Source organism: Poecilia mexicana, unplaced genomic scaffold, assembly GCF_051168715.1.
Source record: "Poecilia mexicana isolate PSO_F unplaced genomic scaffold, ASM5116871v1 scaffold_5, whole genome shotgun sequence".
In the NCBI taxonomy this organism is placed as follows: Eukaryota; Metazoa; Chordata; class Actinopteri; order Cyprinodontiformes; family Poeciliidae; genus Poecilia; species Poecilia mexicana.
Genome location: NW_028263374.1, coordinates 4,789,882 through 4,811,200, shown reverse-complemented (window position 1 = coordinate 4,811,200; position 21,319 = coordinate 4,789,882). Strand labels below are relative to the sequence as shown.

Sequence of the window (21,319 nt, the reverse complement as noted above, 5' to 3'; positions counted from 1 at the left end):
GCATGTAAGTTTAATACACATTTAATCTTACCTGAACTAAGAAAGGAAAGGTGGAAAATCACTTCAGTTAGCTTTTACTGCTTTTCCGTTTCATGCCACTCCGCTTAATAACAACTGGATGACATTAGTATCACTGGCGCACACTGGGAGGCATGAAACATCTGGGAGGGGCCTCCGTGTTGTGACAGTAGCGTCTCAGCTGGCCGTGAAAAACAGCGGCTCTTCGGTCGGTGGAGAAGGGGGAGCTTTCTTCTCGCGGAAAAGAGACTCTGCTGACTGAGATGCGCGCGGCTCCGACGCAGCGGAGGTCGCGAGGCTGCTGGTGAATTACAATTGGCACGCGGAGTCACCGTGAACGGAGGGCTTTTTATTTTTAAATCGCGTGCGACGATTTTCCACACCTTTTTGCTAATTGTAGCTTTTTCACCGAAGGGTTTTTTTTGTTTTTTTGTCTTTTTGTCTGCCACAGGAATGTTTTTGCCCGGCTGGGTTTTGCTACAGAGGACCACGAAGACCTTCGAAGGCATCGGTCATGCTCCCTGGTAAGCTCCAAGATGTCTCTCTCATCCTGACTGGGCGGACCAGGGTATCTTCGTCAGCACTGCTTTTATATGTTACATTAACATTTAAGTCGACGTCAACAGAAGTATTTATGGGGTTAAAAAAATAGATAAATAAAAAATAAGCAGAGGTCCTGTTTTTAGACCAGCCTAAAGACACACCTGCGAAATGTTACTGCTTGAATGAATTAGTCCTGGGTGGCTCATTAAGAGCCGGTGTTGCTGTCTCAATGCGGGGTAGCTGCAGCCTGACAAGCCGGGCTTTAATGAGGGAGCATGCTGTTTGCTGAACGACACGTCTGCGCAATAAATGCAAGGACTGCATGGAATAAGGCCAAATATTTTTCATCTGGGTGCAAGCAAGCGCACTGTTTTTCCGTGGCACCAATATATTGAAAGCGGGAAATGCGCGGACCGTATATATACATGAATATAATCAGGTGCCATGAAGGAGTACCAATCTGTGTCAGGCTTTCTGGGAATACAACTTCTCCCTGTTGCTGCATTCTCAGGCAGGATCCTGATACGGCTGTCTCTCACATGTTTCGCTGTTTCTACCTACATGAGCGCTGCCTGTTCCCATGCAGACTCGTTAAGCCCTATTATTAACAGATTCCTGAACCAGAAGGCCTGTGGGGATGTGGAAAAAGCTAATCCAGAAGAAGTTGTTGGTCAGTCAGTGCCTCCAGGGTCATCTACTTACCCCCATGTTTTGTTTTGTCATTGTTTTCAGAACTTGGATATGGTTTTATTTTGAGCTGAAGGGGGATTATCGCCTCTGTTTTCTGGTAAACATCTGTGGAATCTTGTTTAGGTCCATCTTTAGTACATTTATGATATTAGTTGTTTTGCAATGGTAGACAGTTGAAACTTATGTCATTTTTTAAGTGCTTGGTTTACCTTTCTGTAAACAAATGGTTCCTCCATGTTTTCAAGAACAAACCAATTTGATTCATGATCAAAAACTTCAGTCTGCAAAATTCAGTGTATGTTATTTTAGATACATTAAGTATTTTAGACACATAATCTCATTTCTCAAATGTTTAAGCTATTTCAAATGAAATAATTTGTCTGGACATACATTTGGTTTGTATTTTTGCTAGATCACCTCAAATGTGAAGTCATGTCACTTCACTTTAGCACTCCCTGCATGTGTTTTTAAATGTGAAATTCAGCTGAGAGAGTGAATTATTAGTCATATCTGTGCTAATCAGAGATTTTGTTCCTCTATCAGATTTTGGCCTGATTCTGATGTATGCCAATCTTGAAAAACTATAACTAAAACCAAAAATCTTTAGTTCTGCTTTCTGGATGAATTGAAAATGGATCTAATTTATATGTTACGTTACACGTTAATAAAACTGTTACGTTACAAGCCAGTATTACAGAGCCGAAGCCATCAGCGCCACTGACGCAAACACTGTCTGGGTGAGACGAGGCTGTACAAAATAATAAGTTAAAAAAAAACTGCTTATATTGCACCATTCAGTATGTAGCAGGATAAGTACTCAGCTTTATTCCTTCAAAAATAATGGTTCATGCCCTGTAGCATTATAAACTATTGCTTCCCTGAATTTCCTGATAGAATTGAAGTCATCAAAGGGATAAAGGAGAGCAGCTTTATCTTTTATACATTTTTACTGTAGTCTATAAAAGTCTCTGTGCTGCGTGAAGGAAAAATTGTTTTTTCTCTATAAGCTCTTGAGCTTCTTGTGATTTCATATTAAACATCTCATTTGTTCTGAAAACAGGGAAATGGGTCTTCCCTCTGTAACAACTTCAACATAGAAGAGTGTTGTCAGAGCAGTTTGGTGCTGCTTACATTGGTGTATTTAGTGATTTCTTGGTGCAACCTGGCCTGGACCTTAGAAAAGGCTTAAAGTGGCGGTAACCCAGGGCTACAATTTATTTGGGGTACCCACAAATTATTTTTTTTATGAATACATGTTTTGCAAACATTGTGCTATTATATGAGTAATAGGCTAATACCAGGTGAGTTGTAATAATATCTTAGGATTTTTCTGCATATAAATAATACCAAAGTATTTGAAAAATTAGTTTTTTTTTTTTTTTGGAAGGGGAAACAACAAGGGATGCATTAAACCTAATCACTTGGTATCATCAGTTCATATCTGGTTATATATAGGACATATAAATGTACTGTAATTAGCATAATTAGCATTAGCATTATTTAGGGAACCAAAACAATTTCCAGCCCAGGGCTCCACATCAATGTAAATCCGGCCCTGGGTGCACATCCAGTTGTATCACAGACGGGGTTTTTTTTATCCTGTTAGTCATTTTTATCTGTTTTTATTTCTGCTCTTCTTATCTGTTTTAAAAAAATTTCTATAACCATAGCAACTGGTTTAGTAAAAGTCCTTTGCGCTTTCTTGACATGGATCTACTCAAACATCTGCACAGATTTAACATGAAAACACCCTTGGGGAGGAATCAAGTCCCAGACCTTATCAAGTGGTGGTCTTGTTAGCCACAAGATAACCCACTTTGTCTTTAAATCGCATAACCACAAAAAAAGAAGTACAAAAGGGGAAAATGAAATCAGATCAGAGAAGCTACTGTATGTACGTGTAAGTAAAGCCTCTGACTGCAGGGCCGGGGCTGCCTTCATAAATCTGACTGAAACAAAAGCGCTGAGCTGCTTCCAAAATCAACAAAGCGGATTACAGAGAGTAGAAACACTCTTTGGAGTACATGCAGGAGTCCCTCCAGGTGTGTAGAGCAGAGGGGGGGAAACGTATGGAAATAATCCCCTTGGACTACAGAAGCACATTCCTTTCTTTATTGCTACTCCCCTTCTCTCCCCCCAGCCTATCACAGCAGACTCCAGGTGGATCGCAATCAGCAGGTCTACGTTTTGCCCGTGGTAGGAGCAAAGGTGACTCAAGGCCAGTGAAGGGGGGATAATACACCGATGTGATTGGTCAGTGTGAGCCTCCTTTGTGCTGCCTTGTGTTTTTATGGATCAGTATATAGTGGATACAGATCGCACAGCTGGAGATTACTTCGTAATCAGGGGTCGGTGGGGGTCACCTGACCTCCCGTAAACTTTCGCACAGTTCCTTTGGTTGGGGTCGCTCAGGTGGGGGTAAAACCTCCACACTGACTGAGCCGACCGCAGTCACACAGAGAGAGGTTCAGAGGACAGACGACACACGGAGTGCAAGTCTGTAACTGGGTTTCCATTAAAGATAAAATTGTGCAACTTGAAATTACAAAAATAAACTGGCTTAATACGACAAAAAAAAAAAAAAAATCAAGTTTTTAGATTAAAAAAAAGTTATTATGGTCAGGATGAAGTGGTTTTCCATCTGTATGAAAACACTTTTTTCACATCACATGCGTCTCATGGTCAACAACCGGATATTACTACTGGTGAAAATGACAAAGACAGGAAGTAGTTGGAGGATGGTGGTTTTGGGTTTTTTTTGCAGAATGTGCAGCTGGCTCCACCAGAGCTCTCACAGCGTCTCATAGTTCATAAAAAGTTTTGTGTTGCTCACAGGCCTGTCATAACAATTTTGCTGGACGATAAATTGTCCCAGAACTTATTGTGATAAACAATAACATTGTTGTTTTGAAAACATTTTCAAGTAACATAATAGTAATAATTGCATGAAATGAAACACATTCTCAAAGATCAGTAAAATTTAAATTCTAATGAACATTTAGACACTGGAACTGGAAGATATTTGGAATATGTAAAATAAATAAATAAAACAAAAAAACAACAAATGAAATGAATTATGAAGACTCTGGAAATAAAATTATCCTTCAAAAAAAAAGGTTTAGTTGAGATCAAAACACCAGACTGAAGACTTTTATCATGAAGTTTTTGGTAAAATGAGAGCGAAAAGAGACGCAATAAATCAAGAAAATGAAAATTATTGTCTCTTTTAATTTATCATGCAGTTAATTTATTTATTGTTTATTGTGACAGGCCCAGTCACTCACAAATGGTGAATCCATAGCTCTTCTGTAAAATCGCCGACTTCCCCAAACCTCAGCATTCATAGCTGTTCCCAGGCGGCTTGTCGCTCCAATAAGACACAGATGTCTCCTCTGATGGCTGATAGATTATGATGCCAGGGCCCTGGCTGAATTATAATAAAAATGTTTACATCCGTCCCTGACATGATTTGTAACGACTTATCGCGTGAACAAGCTTATTCACATGTGATTTTACTTTCATTGGGAATTTTTTATGTTTTTTTTCTACATCAGCAGAACACAGACAAAGATTTGCTCACATTTATAATGGAGACTCAGCTACTCTGCAATCTTTGTCATGGTCATTTTAAAGAGACACACTCTAAATAAACTCTAAGCCATGATCCTCGCTTTAATCCAACTGGAGGTGCCGATTTGTAGCCCGGCCCCGAGGCGGGCGGCAGGGTTGGGGGGGCAGGTACCATGTGTAAGTTGACAACAGCAGCAGCTGCGTCAACACCAACAATAGTCAACATGCGGGTGTCGGCCTCACCTGTCCACGACAAGCTGGACGAACGCGTCCAGCTGCTCCTTTATGCGTCAGCTGCTCAGCAAACATAATGAGTTACTGTTGTAAAAACGTGGATTTCTTGGAGGTCAGACTCTTCAGCAATGAATTACTAATAGTAGCACCACACGACCGGTTATGATCTCAGGAAGGTGAAGAATTTAAAACATACAAGCTGTGAGTGTTTTGATTACTATGGATTGTAAGATGCCTGCTGTAGGAAGGAAAACGGACTTCCTGCAGTGTGTAACGTGTTAAAGAAAAGATGCACTGATGCAGATTTCTGGAAGTCTTCACAAATATACAGTTTTTTCCTTTGGACTAGAACACATAGAAATGCACAATGTTTAATGATAGCGGTAGTAAAGAAAATAATTTTTGTGCCCCAGAGCACATGAATATTTTATCTAAATTGAAAACATCTATTGATAGATTTATAGACAGAAATGAGTGAGTTCTCAGTTCTGATGCATTCAGTGTATACAGGGCTGATTTTTATTTGCATAATATATGATTTGTTAGCTAATTTATTGATTCATCTTTATATTTTCCACCTTTATTAACTTTTTTATTTCAGATTTTCAGACATCTTGTTTTCTTTTGCATTTTTTGGATGAGAGGAGAAGTCTTCAAGAAACAACTTATGACTGTCATGTAATGACTGAGAATAGACACTACACTGCAACTTTAATAAATGTAATTTTTTGTTTTTATCTTTATTTCTTGTTTAGCTAAACACAAGACCTTAAGGTCTGAAAATTGTGGTGTTTTTATAATTATTTCTGTTTCTGGTACTTTCCCATTTGATTACGATTGTGTGCCCTCAGTTAATGACACTTTCTATTCTAGTCGCCTTATAATTTTACTTCCTGGTTGGTATTTTTTGATGTGATTGCTGATTGTTGTCGGGAAGCACTTGACCATATGAAACGTGCTCTATAAATAAAACGAGAGTGAGATGAAAACACAAAGCAGCGAAACAGAACGATTGGAATCATGTAGGGATAAAAGCTGCGTATAAATCCGTACGAGTTGAAGAGTTAATCTTACTGTGAACGTTATAATCTCTTGTGTATTAGTCCGAAGATGAAGATGCGACGTTCAGGCCTCTCCAGTGTTGTGATCTGTACCAGGGCAGTTCTCAACCCATGTTTAGCTAACATGGCCTCCTGGGTGCCATTTAAAGCTCTACACATGCAAAGTCAACATGCGTTTGATGATCTGATGCTCGGGCCTCTTCAGTTGATGCCTTAATGTAATCCTTTCTTTGATGCTGCTCTCCAAGTCTTTATCTGATTCTCCACTGTCCCACCAGCATCCCTCTGGAATCTGCTTCCTTTGTACCTGCCCACATCTGCAAACCAGATGTTTTTGAACATTTAGCAGTCAGGTGCCCTGTACTTTAGACGCCGTAATGATCAAAGGTTTAAACCTGGTTGTCCTCTTTGTTCGGCCTGTTTTTTGTGTGCAAACCGCCCCTTCTCCAAAACCTCATAAACGCACAACGCTGAGCTACAACCAGGCTATTATAATTACGCACTGAAGTGTAGCAAACACTGACTGTATTGTTCAAAGCCAACTTATCTCATCTGATACTCGTTACGCACACCAGAGCCATACAGACTCCAATAATTTAATTAGAGAAACCAGGAGCTCAGTTGGAATAAAAAAGCTTGTTTTGCTGGACGGACAACCAGCGTTGACGATGTTGTCCTCATGAGATGAATACCACCATGAAGAAGTTGTCAGACCTTTTGAACTGTTTCACAGTTATGCAAACATAACGCTCCTTCCCACCTCACCCCTCCTGTTATCCATGCAGCTGAGGAGCTGAGCTCTCCCAAGGACATTTCTAGGTAACAACATCTTTATCGGACTTCTGCCAGGAGGCTGAGCAACGTGGTTTCATGGCCCTTTGACGTCACCGCCTTCACTCATGTATTTGTTTTGCCCTTTGTTTTGTCTGAATGTTGCCATCTGCCCTAATGTGTCCTTTCCATTTTTATTTTATTTTGTTAGAAACTGTGGAGTACTCACTTTTAACCCAGAGAAGGAATTAGAACAAACTTGGAATCCAGAGACTCAGTTTATTAGTTTATTAGTCACTCTTTAGCTTATTTTTTTAGAAACTGTAGAGTATTTTCTATTTAGATACAGAGACTCATATTATTGTAACCCAGAAAAGGAATTAGAATGAACTTAGAATCCAGAAAAAAATCTTCCAGAACATGAACATTTAGGGTGTTTTTATTACTTAGAAACTGTGGAGTACTCATTACTTTTACAAATTTAGAGCACACTTAGAAAGTCCAGAGAATACTTACTTATACTTATCTAGCAACCCAGATGTCCAGAGAGGGTACTTACTTACTTATACTTATCTAGTGTAAGTAAGTAAGTATACATACAAATATTTGCATGTATAAAATAAAGAACAATATTAAGTAAGAAACCCAGAACAATTTCTTTTACAACAGAGAGATAACACACCCAGTCCATTTCTTCCAGTCAAACCCAGATCCACCAAAAACATTCTTATGAGAACTGAGTCTTTTACTACTGCCAGTTTACATCCTCCAACATAGTAGCATTTAAAGTGACTTTTTATAGCTTATTTTAAACTGAGTTATGTCTTTCTATTGTTTCAACCCAGCATTTAACCCGTTCCATAAATCCACTCCACAAACACACACATTTCTTTTTTTTTCTTGTGGGGCAGTCTGTTTTTTAAAAATCTTATGTCTCCTCTTAATGTAAAACCCAACATTCTGTCACAGACCTTATATAATAAGTAATTGTGTACTGAAAGGAAAATAATATATTTCAGTGTTTTTTTTACAAAGGAAAGTGTCAAACATTTGTGTTATTTGCTATTATACTTCTAGATAAAGCACAACCACTTGTTTTTACCTAACTGACACCAAAAAGATTCCTTCATAAGTAATTTTATTTTTTTAAACATAAATCGTTTTCCTTCCACTTCCCAACTAGTTTGTGTTGATCTGTCACATAAAATCCCCACAAAATCGATTTAGTAGTCGTATGTTGCCTCAAAGTGGAAAAAGCTGTACGATATTTACTTATGAAACCTTGTTAAAATCATCCACCGTCAGCCAGCAGATCTGGTGAACATAAACTGTAAAGTTAAAGTGAAAATTATACCCCTGAATCTACATTTACCAACAGGAACAATGTGGTGGTGTTTTTTTTTTTTTCTTTGTATGTCAAAGGATTAAAAGAACATAAGCAGAGCTGTGAGAGTGAAATATTTGTTTTTGGTCAAGATGGTGGGAACATCTTTATTGAGAAAGGCACCAAATGTCTGAGCAAATGTTTCTGTGGCACAACAGAGCAATTCTTAAGAGGCATGGCAACCTTTTGGCTCCCGCGTTCAGCTGCCTAGATGAATACCAAATGTTTCCCTCTTGTTTTCTCAAGCGCTTCTTTCTGTGGTTCCTCCACTTGGCTGCCCATCAGATAACAGATGTGACGGCGTATTGTTTATCTCAGGTAAAAAAACAAAAAAATAAAAAAAACTTCCTCTCACTCCAGTAGATTAGCAGTGAAAATCCGATCATCATAGACTCCACTCGGTCTAACGGGATTCATGTGATGAGCTTTTGTCCGGGCAGCAGTCGTAAGTCTGCCACATGTTTTTTGTGAAAGGCTCCCACTTGTCTGTCAAAGGGAGGTCAGGCATGCCTTGGTGGAGGGGGGCGGAGGCTTTCACACATACTCTGGCTACCAGTTCACTTTCAGGAAAGAAGCCAACACAAACTTTTGAAGCATCTAGTGTCCGTCTTCATAGAAAACGAGGAAGTAGTCGGTTGATTGCGAGCAGAGCTTCGAAGGCGGCTGCTCTAACTAACCGGTAGATAAATGTTTCTGTTTCAAAGACGCAGCGCCGGCTGAAGCGGCCTCAGCCACGGCGATTGTGCGCCAGGCCTTAAGAGCCCTCCATGTGGATTTGTGGGCTGACAGAAGTCGTTTTATGATTTAAGCAACTGGCAAAGAGACAGAAGGGCGATTGTTTATGGCAGTGATCTGCGAGCAGTGATGAGTAAGGGGGTTTTGGCAGAAAACACTGTCACTATTTTTGGATATCAGGTCTCTGTTGGATATTAGAGATGAAGCTTTGTGCATTTGGCACATATACTACATGGAAACAAAACAATATCTGCCTCGGTTCAGTGAAAACAATACTTTTCAAAGGTTTGAGTGAATTTCTTAATTGAAGTATTTTCAGAATTATTTGTCTCAGTGGTGGAAAATCAGAAATTTTGAGTTGGAATTCAAGAGAGGAGGAGATAAAATAATACTCATTGATTTCCTACTTTTGTTACTGATCCCACCAACCATGTTTCAGTCCATTTGGTTTCGTTCCTCTAGTTCTTCTCCTCACTTTGTTTTAATCAAGACATGGACAAACTACCAAGAGAATAAATTTCTCCTCCTCTAATTCAGTCCATACATTATTGATGTTACTTACCCTGTCTCATTTCCCATTTTTTGCAAATTAATTAGTTGCTAATTGTAGTCGAGTGCTAATTTTAGAGTCATTCTTTCAGAATCTCTTACACGGATGTTAAAACCAGACTCAAAACTGGTTCAGTGTGGAATCGCAGATGTTTCTATGTGGATTTAATATGACCGGCCAGCACAAAGTAACGCTTCATTCTTTATACATTTAAAGTGTGGGATGCATTTTTTTCAACCCCTTTAATTCAGCAAGTAAGCGTAACGAAACAAGCCTAAAGTTGTTGTGTCTGTACTTTAATAAATGTGCAATATAAATATTCCCATGTTTTATTTTTAAAAAAAAGAACACTTTGATGTTACAACTTTACAATTGTGCCCTACCTTGTGTTATTTTATTTAATAAAATCCCAATAAAATACTAAAGAGTTTGTGGTTGCAATGTGACAAAGTGTGAAACATTTTATATTTGCAAGGCATTGCAGCGGTATCTAAAGTTAGTGTATCGGTGAATTGTTGCAACTCTAACCACTAGTTTCCTTTATCCTTTTTACTTGCACTATGTGGTTTGATTTACTTTTAAATTCCTATTTTTCGTAAACCTAAAGCTGCAGAGAACGGTGTCATATTTATTCTAACATAATAATATAATAACATTAATGTGCATTTCTTCTTTTATCTCTCTCAGAATTTGAGGCTATCCATCTGAGCCGAGGCGCTGCGCCTCCCTGTGTGTCTCCCACGATTCAGACCGCGCCCATGTTTATCTACTGCTAATTTGGAGAAAAAATGCTGCTCCCTCCACACCTCAACACCACAGATGGCTGCAAGGTCAGACGGAAGGAAAGATTGAAACTCTTGCAAACATTTCTATCCATGCCTTTCAGATGCAAATGACCTCTAATCCGACTTCATCCAGGTAAGGGCGTTGCTGGGAGAGTGAGTTGTGTCCTCAAAGTTACGTTGCATGGAGGTCAAAGGACATCTGATAACATCCATGGGTTTGGGGACTCCTGGTGAGTAGCAGAGTCGTCTCACTGTGTAAGAAAACAAAGAGGAAAAAACAGCCCATCATGTCTGGACAAGCTTGAAATGGCCTGAGAAATTTATTTAGTAGCTTGTTGTTTGTTTGTTTTTTTTTTGTTTTTTTTCTTTTGACGAGTTTTCTCATGGGACCAGTCAGCTGAAAAAACATCTGCTTGTGTGAACAGCTTTTGTGCACACAGTGTCATTGCAGCTGCAAGATACTTTAATCAGAAAAGTAGAAATCTGAGAACAAAACGGTGCAAAAAAGAACAAAAAAAGAGAGACAGTGATATGATGGGAAAAACACTCGTTGCACCAGGTTCTTTTTGTAGCTGCTGTACGTGTAAACCTGAGTCATTTGCTCCAAATGTGAAGCTGCTGTTGTTTGCTATCTAAAGATGCTTTACATGTGTTGTGGCCTGCAGATGTTCAAGGCTGCCAGGACAGCAAACTGCAGGCTGAGAGGATTGCAGCTCTGCAGGAGAGGAAGCAGACCCTGGAGGCTCTCCTCAATGCCAGAGTGGGAGAGCTTAAACAAGTGTGTTTGCAGGAAGCAGTGAGTGACTTTCATTTCTGCTTTCAGACGTACCAAATGAAGGTCAGGATAAAAAAAAACATATTCCCTTTAACCATGTGAAAAAAACCTATTATAGCCTATTTCTTTTTTGGACATGTGGATATTATCAGCTTTTACAAGAAAACTAATATAACCAAACAATTAAAACAATTAAATGTTAAAACTGGAGGCATTTTAACATTTTCTGCAAAATGAATTATGACACATCTCCACTGTTACTTCCACTAGTAATGGCTGAAATGAAACTTTAGCATGTCGGCTCAGGTACACGACTAGTAACATCGTCACTGAGCATTTTCAGGGAGGTTTGTCCTTCAAAACACTGTGTGTGTGTGTGTGTGTGTGTGTGTGTGTGTGTGTGTGTGTGTGTGTGTGTGTGTGTGTGTGTGTGTGTGTGTGTGTGTGTGTGTGTGTGTGTGTGTGTGTGTGTGTGCGCCATAATGCAAACCAGTCGCTCTCCAGACAGAGACAAACATACATAGTGACCAGATATGACTGGTTCATTTCACCATAGCAACACTTTACAAGAAATCGACTAAACAACAGTGCATTTGTTCTGACTACAATGTATGTATGAGGCCGTTACTTCCGACCACGTTCAGAACTGAAGAAGCTTTTTGGAGTAATCGTACGGGTCTCACACACACCGGTCCTGCCAGGTTAGTGCACCAGGTGCATAATCTGAAAGAGCACAACGCCTGTGGTCCTTCAGCTCGGTTTGTATAATGTGAAAGGAATTGATAATTGTGTTTATTGTAGAGCAATGACTTAAGAGGGATTATGATCAGCTCACCGTCCAGAATCCTAGAAACCCATCTCAAAGCTGAAAGTGAGGAGAGGTGTCAGAAATTGATAGATGGTTACACATAAGCCTGTCACAATAAGTGATAAGTCAATTAATTGCATGAAAGATTAAAATGAGTGTGATAATATCCATTTGCATGCTTGTTCATGTAGTTAGAGATGATGCCTTTAATATTACTGAAAAGTCAGCATTTTGGAAAATGCTGCAAACATTTGACAATCAGTACAAAGAGGTTAGTTTGCACTTTTTTTTTGGCAGATTTTCCTGTTTTTTCTGTCTGAGCCTAATATAAGTTCTGAAGGGAATTTGTGTTTTGTTGAGATGGCACAATCCACTTTATTTAGTGTTTAGGTTGTTTCGTTTATTTATTTTGGATACTTAAAATGTCTCTCAGTTCCAGTGTTAAATGGAAATTAAAGTTTATGGATCTTTGAGAGGGGGCTCTTGCATTTTTATATTAGTTGAAAATGGTCTCAAAATAACTATATTATCATTTATCGCAATAATTTCTGGGACAGTTTATTGTTTTCCAAAATTAGTTATTGTGACAAAACCGGGTAAAACAGGTTCTCAATGGGTAGACTGTCTTAACACTTTTCTCTTTTTTCAAAAGCTATTAAATACAATAAAATAACTTTTTCACAGACATAAAAATGAGATTGATGCCTGTAAACATTTCTTAATGACAGAGTATTTAACAGAGCAACCTAATTCTTCCATGTGACTGAGAAGAGGTGTTCTCTTTGACCACCGTTGAGCTCGGACTCATGGAGCAACTTGCCGCACAGTTTTCTCAAACACAATGGCCTGCAGATGAATTGCTCCTGAGAGCCTGTCAGCACATGTTAATAAGGCCACAGCGCCCTCAGCTTTTCTTTGCAGCTGTTTAACACATCCCTTCATTTTCAGCTGGATGTGTAGTGAGTCACTCCATCTCACTTTGTCTATTTTTGGACTCAAACGGTTCAGGCGGCAGAGCGGCTCGTCTCAGATGTTTCTGCTCTTCTGCAGGATTTTATTCCTGACACAACAGATGGGAGTTTATATACAGTATTAGTGCATAGTGCCATTCATAGGATTTATGTGCAGTAAACTCATGTTGGATCTGTCAGACAAGTAAAGAGTCTTTGCTAAATGTCCTCTGTAGGAGCTGACTGGGAAGTTGCCGCGTGCGTTCCCTCTGGAGGTCGGGGAGAAACCCCCACTTGTGCAGCGCAGAGCTGGCCTGGTGCCGAGCACCAAGGCAGAGGTGAGCCATCCCCCTGAATATCAATAGTGCTTTACGCATTAGCTGAATCTCTGTTTGTGCTTGTATCATAATGTGAACGGCTGTTTTCTGGCTTCAGGATGACTCCGGCCAAAGAAAGCAGATGAAGGCGATCTTCACTGGCGCTCTATGCAGACACTCTGAGTCAGACAGAAATGGCCTAAACAGCAAGAGGACAGTCCACAGGGGGTGTCATACAGGTGAAAGACATTATTACTTCCAAATGAAAACAAACATTAAATGCCATGCACATGCATTTCTACTCTTTTCACATTCAAACCACAAACCAATTTGTTGAATTTGATGTGATAGACCAACACAAAGTAATGTATTATTGTAAAGAAGGTTACTTAGTATTCAGTTGTTGTGCAAATAAAAATCAGAAAGCGTGACACTTCATTTGCACACATAGAGGCTTAATTTCTTTTCCCTGTTGTTGAGCTCAAGTTGAGTCAGATTGGATGGGAAACGTCTGTTAACATCAACTTTAAAGTCTCAATTGAATTTAGGTGTGGACTTTGACTAAGCCATTGTAGCTCAGTAAAATGCTTCACATCTGAACTAGAACTGCACAGTATGTTGAATCGCCTCTGATGTGCACAGTTTGCGTGACATTGCAGTGGATGCCTAGATGCACTACTTGGTAGGATATATTATCACAAGTCATGCGTATCAGGAACATATTTACCTCTACAGTCTATGGCTACTTCCTTTATCTGTTTTTGATGAGCACTGTGATATTGGTCTTCATATGGCTGTTTGTTCTTTAATTTCTCTAAAAATATTACATTAATTAATTTCCATTTGTGTTTTTATTACATTTTGCTGTCTTGTGTTTCTTGCTAAGCTGTTTCTTCTGCTGCTGGAAACTGGATTTCCCAGAGGATCCTGAGCGATTAATAAAGTCTAATCTAAAAGCGTCGAAACAGCTGCATTTATACTGAGATTAAAATAAATGCAATACTTATTATTATTATTATTTAGGGCTGTCTGAGTAATGTTTATTCAGCCCATGACCTGAACTCCTCTCTGTCTTTTAGAGGACACTGTGATATCAGAAAGTACCAGCTCTATGTCGGATTCAACATCACATGACAACGGTGAGTCGACTGTAAATAAATGTTCTTCTTTGAATATTTTTCTTCCGAAATACCCCGGAAATGGTTGGTATTCATTGGTGTATATGTTGCAGTTGGTCACCATTTGCTGCTGTTTTTCTCCTCACAGACTCTTCACCCAGCGTTGCTGCTGACCAGCGCTCCCTGTCTCAGCCCCGGCTCACCGTGGGAAGCCCCGACCACAGGATCAGCAGGAAACTTTCTCCTGTTGAGATTTACTATGAAATGAGGACGCGTCGCAACTCGGTCACAAGCTCTGTGAGGTAACTGCCTAAGAGTTCAGATGTATGCTGCCAGCCTGGTCCCTCTGTTACTTATACAGACATACAGGATACAATCTCTATTGTGTAAGTTATACAAACTTTGTGTTGACTTTTACAGCCCAACTCACTCTTTACCCAGAAGTGCTTCTAATGTTGAAGGTAGAAGTGTTCCAGCGACGCCGTTGTTGGCCCGAACTGCTCCAATCAGCGTTCACGTCAGGTACCCAACGACTCTTATGGCTTTTGTCTCACAGTGGTGTCCAAACTTTTTCTCCTGGGGGTCAACACTGACAAATATGAACTACTAGTGGGCCACAAGATTCATTAAATTAAAAATGCAAACATTAGTTTATTGTGATTTTTTTAAAAATTTTTATTTTGGCTGCTCAACAATAAACCAAATTTTTATGAAATATTTATATCACGAAGCATGAAAAAATGGCTTCGGACTGTTGCTTTATTTAAAGTAAAACAATTTCCACATTTTTCTTGGTCATCAGTTGTTTACCATTTTCAACATGTGATCAGAGGCTGAACAAAATGATTTCAAAGGCCACAAATGCCCCCAGAGCCACATTTTGGACAGCCCTAGTCAAAGACATTTAATCAGTCACACTGTTTGTTGAGGAGCACAAAATGCAAAACAGCAGCTCTTCATATTTTTCATATTTAGATTTTTTGGTTTGATGCACTTGTAGTTCTGTACTGCTGAAATTTAGCTGCCATGTTATGTCTCACTTTAAAAATACAGAAAATGTCCACTGATCTTTATCTGCAGTTGTCTTTGTGATTCTTTATGTTCTTGTGTTTAATCCTCCTGCAGGTCTGACGCATCGGGCAGTAATGGGTTGAAGCAGTGGTCTGGCAGCCTGGATGTGCCGTACATGATTCCCCTGGCTCAGGAGGGCTCGTCTTCTGATCGCAGGAGCTGTCCTTACAGCTCCAGAGCGCGGCGCAGCAACAGCTCCGAGGCCCTCCTGGATCGCTCCAGCCTATCAGACGAGCCCGGACCCAGAAACGGCATGCCTCAGCGGGGAGGACCGTACAAGAGCTCCGAGACCCTGACCGACGGCAAACTGCGGCAGATTCAGCTCGGCAGCCCAGAGAGCCAAGGCGACTGCTCCGTGGAGCAGAGTAAAATGCGTCTGTCGGTGGGCGGCAGAGGGGCCAGTGGAGGCTACAATGAACTACTGATGGACTACATCTGGGGAAAGCAGCAGAGGATGCAGGTGCAGCACCAGTTGTATCAGTCCACAGGCCGAATTTGGCAAGACATGTCCTCTCCTCGTTCCTCTACTGCTGCAGTGCCTCCACATGCCAACGGGTTCTCCCACTCCCAGGTGAACCTTCCCAGTGCTGCAAGTCCTTACAGCCCCATGGTCCTCAGAGGGTCCCAGGCGGAGCTCCGTAGGGTCAAGGTCACCAGAACCAAATCTTGTGGGCCTTTCATTCCTTTGCAGCAACATTCACAAGACGGCATTTTGCTCTCGGCGTACGAGTCTCCTCTTCCTGCCACTGGCACCACCACATCCTCCATCCCCAACCTACTCCCATACCAGACTGAGCTGACTGGGCCCTCCTTCGGCCGTAGGCCCCCGCAGTTTTCTCTCCCCACTCCAGAAGATTCGACCAGAAGCCTACATAAAGCACTCGCCCTGGAGGGACTGAGGGACTGGTACTTGAGGAATGCCTTCGGCTACCCCCCTTCTGCCTCAAAGGGCCATGAAGCGGGCATCTCTCGGCTCTCGCACCCTCATCCTCTGGTGCACCAGGCCCAGTCCCTTCAAGGGGAAACGGCCAACCTCCAAAGGCCTCAAATACCCCAGTCAGCAAGCTTCCATGGTCACCCTCTGCATGGACGGTCAGTACACAAATGTCTCCACATGACTGGAATATTCTATATCAAAAGCTAGAATTTAAACATATTTATGTAAAATGAAAAGATCAAAACAACATTTTGTTTTTGAAAAAAAATGGTCTCCATGCTCCAGACTGTCCGTAAGTTTAGACAGTACGCTGTAAAGTATTTAGCTTGTGGTTTGTAGGGAAACTCAACACATTGTCTGACTACAATGCACTGCTAAAAGAAGAAGACAAATTAAACAGCAGAAGCATTAAATGTCTGGATCATGTGAATTTATGTCGTGCTGAATCAACACAATGTCTGACTTTTTTTCCTTTTAATCTACAATCGCTCTAATTCTCCACCGTAAAAAATAATGCCAGAGTACATTTACACCAAAAACATAAAAAAAAAACATTAAAAAGTTGTAAATTTGCAAGAATTTTTTTTTTCCAGTGGTAAAAGGCATGAATTTAGGATTTTTAGACTAGGACATTTTTACATTGTGAAGTCAGAAATGTGTGTGGGGAAAAAACAAAACTCTTAACCTTCTCAGATTTTTCCTATAAATCTTCTGTCAGACATTTGTGGCAGAAAATGCTGGTAGTCCTGTGAGATTGAGGTGGCAAATGTAGGAGGTGCATACTTTTAATTCATCATATGAGTAATAAACATTTTTACAAAAAAATTTAAACATATATAAACTGTGTAGTGTTTTTGAATTAAGCTTAGCTTTTTACTACATTAGTGAAGTTTTAAATGGGAGAAATAAATGCATATGCTATCTCTAGTTCAATTAAACATTTTTGAACCTTAGTGTGTAACAACTCACTGTGAATTTAACGGTGAGTGTTTTGTCGTAAATCTGCAGCACATTTGTGACTTTCACTGACTGATTTATGTCTGTCGACTTTTCTGTGCTTGTGGAAAAATAAACAGACTTCACAAAGTTTACACTTAATCACCTGTTTAAAGGAGGCTGGAGGTCGCAACTGTCAGAAGACACAAACTTTACTGACTAGACCCTAATGAGTTGGAGTTAGCAGGTTTTGTTTGTTTGGGAGATAATTACTCAAAAGGAGAATGTTGTGTGTGTATCTTTCTTTTTGACCGTCCTGTTTTTATAGATCATATTTGTTTAGCTGTTGTCCAGCAGAAGACAGTCATGCTACTCTAACCTTGAATGGATCCATCTTCCACTTTTACAACTGCGTCTAATTTTATGGGGGCATTTTTAAGCATAAACCTCCCACCTACAGCCTTAAGCTAACATTTAGCCTCTCTGTTGTTTGACTGGTACTGATTTTGAAAAACAGATTTAGCTTGCAATTTGCGACCTTTAGCTTGAGTACAGCTGGGTCACGAGACAGGACATTGATCGAAGGGCACATACACACCTGTCTCTGAGTTGTTCCCCAAAACAACAATGATTTTTGAAGTGTCCTAGTCAAAGTCTGTACATAATGCATGATCCTAAATGGGTCATGCATTATGTACAGACATAATGCATGACCCATGATCAAAAACACTCAAATGTGGCAACAAAACATATCAAAGTACTTTGCATCATAATTTTGAATGTGCAATAAACATTTAATTTTGTCAAATGACATCATCAAAATGATGAAGCAAATGGACATCAAATAATATATAATGATCAACATTCCAGTTATTATGAATCAAAACTAACGCTAAGCAGGTGGATTTTTAGCCTTGATTTAAAAGAAATCAGGGTTTCAGCAGTTTTGCAGTTTTCCGGGAGTTTGTTCCAGACTAGAGATCGCTGCTTCTCTATGTAGCTCCTTAACAACATGCTTTTTTTTTTTTTTTTTTTTAATGTTTCAACTTTTAACGGGCTGCCTTTATGGGTTTCATGCACTGACCATATTTTGTGTGTGTGTGTGTGTGTATTTTTCTTCCAGATCGATGGAGTTTTCTCTCTACCAGAAAACTCCAGATCCACAAAAGCAAGAGGCGACCCCAAAAGAGCCGAGCGCGGACCCAGGTACCCTGGTCTGAAAACCACACGATGCAACGTATCAGCAGAAACACTGTAGCCTCATCAAGACTCCATTAAAAGTTACAAGTGGATACAACGTGACCTCAGTGACAAAGCAAAACAAGGCAACCTCAGCAGAATGAGACTGAAGTGTAGCTGTATAGTTCAAAAAAAGAAGAAAAAAGCTGAAGAATTTCCTGTGTTCTGTCTGATTCCAACAGTATAAACTTGTAACCCAGTGTTTCTGTATGAATGTGCACTGGTACTGACTTGTCGAAACATCTAATACCAGTAAACGCCGCGTTTGGTCCTAATAAATCTCCCAAGATTTACTTTTTTACAGAATATAGACATCTCTAAATAACTATTTTGTATATTCTGATATAAAAACAGTTATATTACAGAGGGTAATTTATTGCTTCTCAAATATGTGATAAACAATAGTTACGGTCTCATTCCATTCGAACAAAATAGCTACACGATTGCTTTTCTAAACTATATTAAAAAAAAGTGAAAACATGCCTCACTGTTCATCTACCATTCACTCGCTAGCATTTCTCTCTCTTTTTTTTAAGAAAAGTATTTTATAAAAACGAACGGGGAGGCATGAAATGTAGTGACATGACTCTCAGGCGGAAGTGCCAAGATGTTTACAAACACTGCCTTGCTGAAGTATTCGTAGCAGATGAATTTTTCCACTTTGTCATCAGACTGGACAAAACACGCTGGTGCAAAACGATGAAGGAAAACGAAAACGATACATGGTTTTTAGGATGGCTTAGAAAAGCAAGGCATACAATTATACGCAGAGTTATTGACTCCAGGGGTGCTGTAAACTTCACTTTCCTGCTTTCTATCTGTAAAGTATAGAAAATCATGCATCATTTTTCCTACTCGATTTATGCGCTGCTTTGTGTTGGTCCATCACGTTAAAATCCCAATAAAAATGTTACGGTGATCAGGCCGTTTCAAATATCTTAGCTAACTTATGTGCTAACAATAATCTGTAAAAAGTTATAATCAAAGTGAAACCGTTGATGTCACTCAATTAGTTAATAGACTGATGTAATTGTCTCTTTTTTATTTTCTAGATTCAGAAAAGTGCTGGGTAATAAATGAAGCCTTCTCTGTTAAGACCTCAACAGACGAGTTAAAACCAGCTGCAGGTAAATGCGTAGGGCCGGAGTGAGACCTGCTGTATGGTGGTAGCACATGACTGTAGGACAACAAATAAAATAAAACTACATTCAGCTGGATTTGAGTGTCATACAGAGCACTTTATAAACATCTGAAGCCTTAATTCCCTATTAAACAGTCACCAGGAGACGAGCAGCAGTCAGGTTTTGCTATGAGGCAAAGCCAAACAGGCTTTTCAACGTCTGCTGTAGGTCTGAGTGTCGGTGTGTAGATGGTGAGGATGGTGCTGATGAGTTTCACACTGGCATTTTATTCCCAACTAATCTCATAACGGTGTAGTATAAAATAACCTCACCATGCCTTCCACCCCCCAAGTGAGCATTAGTGGTGGTTTGTGTGAGCGGAGCTGCTGCAGCGTTCGGTGAAGGTGTGAGCAGGTCTTGCACTGTTAAATCCTGTAAAATAAAATGAAAACTGGTCTGTATTTGTAGGGACTATAAATCATGTGCTTGGGGTATTTTTTTGTTGTTTAACAAAAAAGCTCATTTTACATTTTTCTACCATATGCTGCATCATAATTCATTTTCTAACCAGACTCGGGAGCATTTAGAAAAGCCATGAGGCATAAAAAACTGAAATACTGTTTGGTGTAGCATAACTTTTCTTTTTTATTTTTTCTGTTGTTGGTTTATATACCGTACTTGAAGCATTGCCATTGTAGAACTAATTTGAATGTGATTATTTAAGTGTGTGACTCTATATTTTTCCACTGTCTTAAAGTGTAGCACGCTGTGGAATGTCACGTTTTCTGCTGTCTGATGCTTTTCAGTTTCCAGCTTCACAGATCTCCCTCCCAGCTCATTAAAAACCTGAAATCAAAGACCAAACTGCTGTGCACTGGGGGTCAGAAAGGTATTTTTCATACTATGTACTCTGTAAATACAAAATAAATGCTATGAATTTAGCTCTAAAGCAAAATGTATTCAAACTATATTATATTTATGAACCTATAACATTTTGTAGCCATCTACTGTAGCTCTTGGTGCAGGAATTGCCCGTGTGTGTTTAAACCATTTTATCCAACAGTGTGATGCGTTGATATATGATTTGACTGTTTTTTCTTTTTCTTTTTTTTTTTCATAATATATAAATGCAGCTGTTTATCTTTCCCTCGTCTCCTTCTAATCAGGCCTGTGACATTTGACTTGACAGACCTGCTCTCTGCTGTACGTTTGAGATTTTGCATTTGTTCTACTAAATAAAGTGTCATGTTGAAATTACCTCTATATTCCTCTGAAATATTTTCTCCAAGACATTTGGTAGTAGAAGTTAAAATTGACCCATTACACTTGTCAAAGATTTTTTAAGTTCTTATAAACTCTTTTAGATTAAGTTTGATTTTTCAGTGCATTAATTTCATGTGTTATCGTTGGATTACTGTATGTTTACTAAAAAAAAATAAATATCATGGTGATGTGGTATTTTGTTGCTAACCAATGTATATACATGCGTGTCTTTTGACAACTTTACAGATCAATCATTTAGAAACATTAGTGAAAATTAAAGCACAGTTTTGAAAATGATTTGTCTGAAAAACAAAATTAATTAAATTTTATCGGTTACGGGGTGATCAGGCCACGATTTAAGATGCTGTTTGAGGGACCAATAACCCGCAGATGTGGAAAATAAGACACCAGCTTATACTGGTGAAACACTGCCATCTAGTGGT

General features: G+C 39.6%; 1 protein-coding gene across 2 annotated transcripts; it reads left to right on the top strand.

The window, feature by feature from the left end:
* The first annotated feature begins 141 nt into the window (after positions 1–141).
* On the top strand, positions 142–20,870 carry ccdc120b (coiled-coil domain containing 120b). Of its 2 annotated transcripts, none has more exons than XM_014969216.2 (12): positions 142–542; positions 10,244–10,386; positions 10,475–10,571; positions 11,007–11,137; positions 13,111–13,212; positions 13,310–13,430; positions 14,271–14,330; positions 14,458–14,611; positions 14,730–14,831; positions 15,435–16,472; positions 18,377–18,459; positions 19,545–20,870. In XM_014969216.2, exons 3-12 carry the CDS (start codon positions 10,523–10,525, stop codon positions 19,640–19,642), a joined length of 1,938 nt encoding a protein of 645 aa, XP_014824702.1. In that variant the 5' UTR covers positions 142–542; positions 10,244–10,386; positions 10,475–10,522; the 3' UTR covers positions 19,643–20,870. The 2 variants fall into 2 exon arrangements, with proteins under 2 accessions (XP_014824702.1, XP_087861502.1); XM_088005376.1 differs by lacking the exon at positions 19,545–20,870 and having other exon boundaries at positions 144–322; positions 470–542; positions 18,377–19,219.
* The last annotated feature ends 449 nt before the right edge of the window (positions 20,871–21,319 follow it).

What these genes read in the sequence shown, in the direction of transcription:
- ccdc120b (XM_014969216.2), top strand. Translation starts at nt 10,523, where the DNA reads ATGGAGGTCAAAGGACATCTGATAACATCCATGGGTTTGGGGACTCCT. An exon ending in CATGGGTTTGGGGACTCCTG is followed by an intron (nt 10,572 to 11,006) that starts GTGAGTAGCAGA and finishes TGTGGCCTGCAG; the next exon opens with ATGTTCAAGGCTGCCAGGAC. An exon ending in GGTCACCCTCTGCATGGACG is followed by an intron (nt 16,473 to 18,376) that starts GTCAGTACACAA and finishes TTTTTCTTCCAG; the next exon opens with ATCGATGGAGTTTTCTCTCT.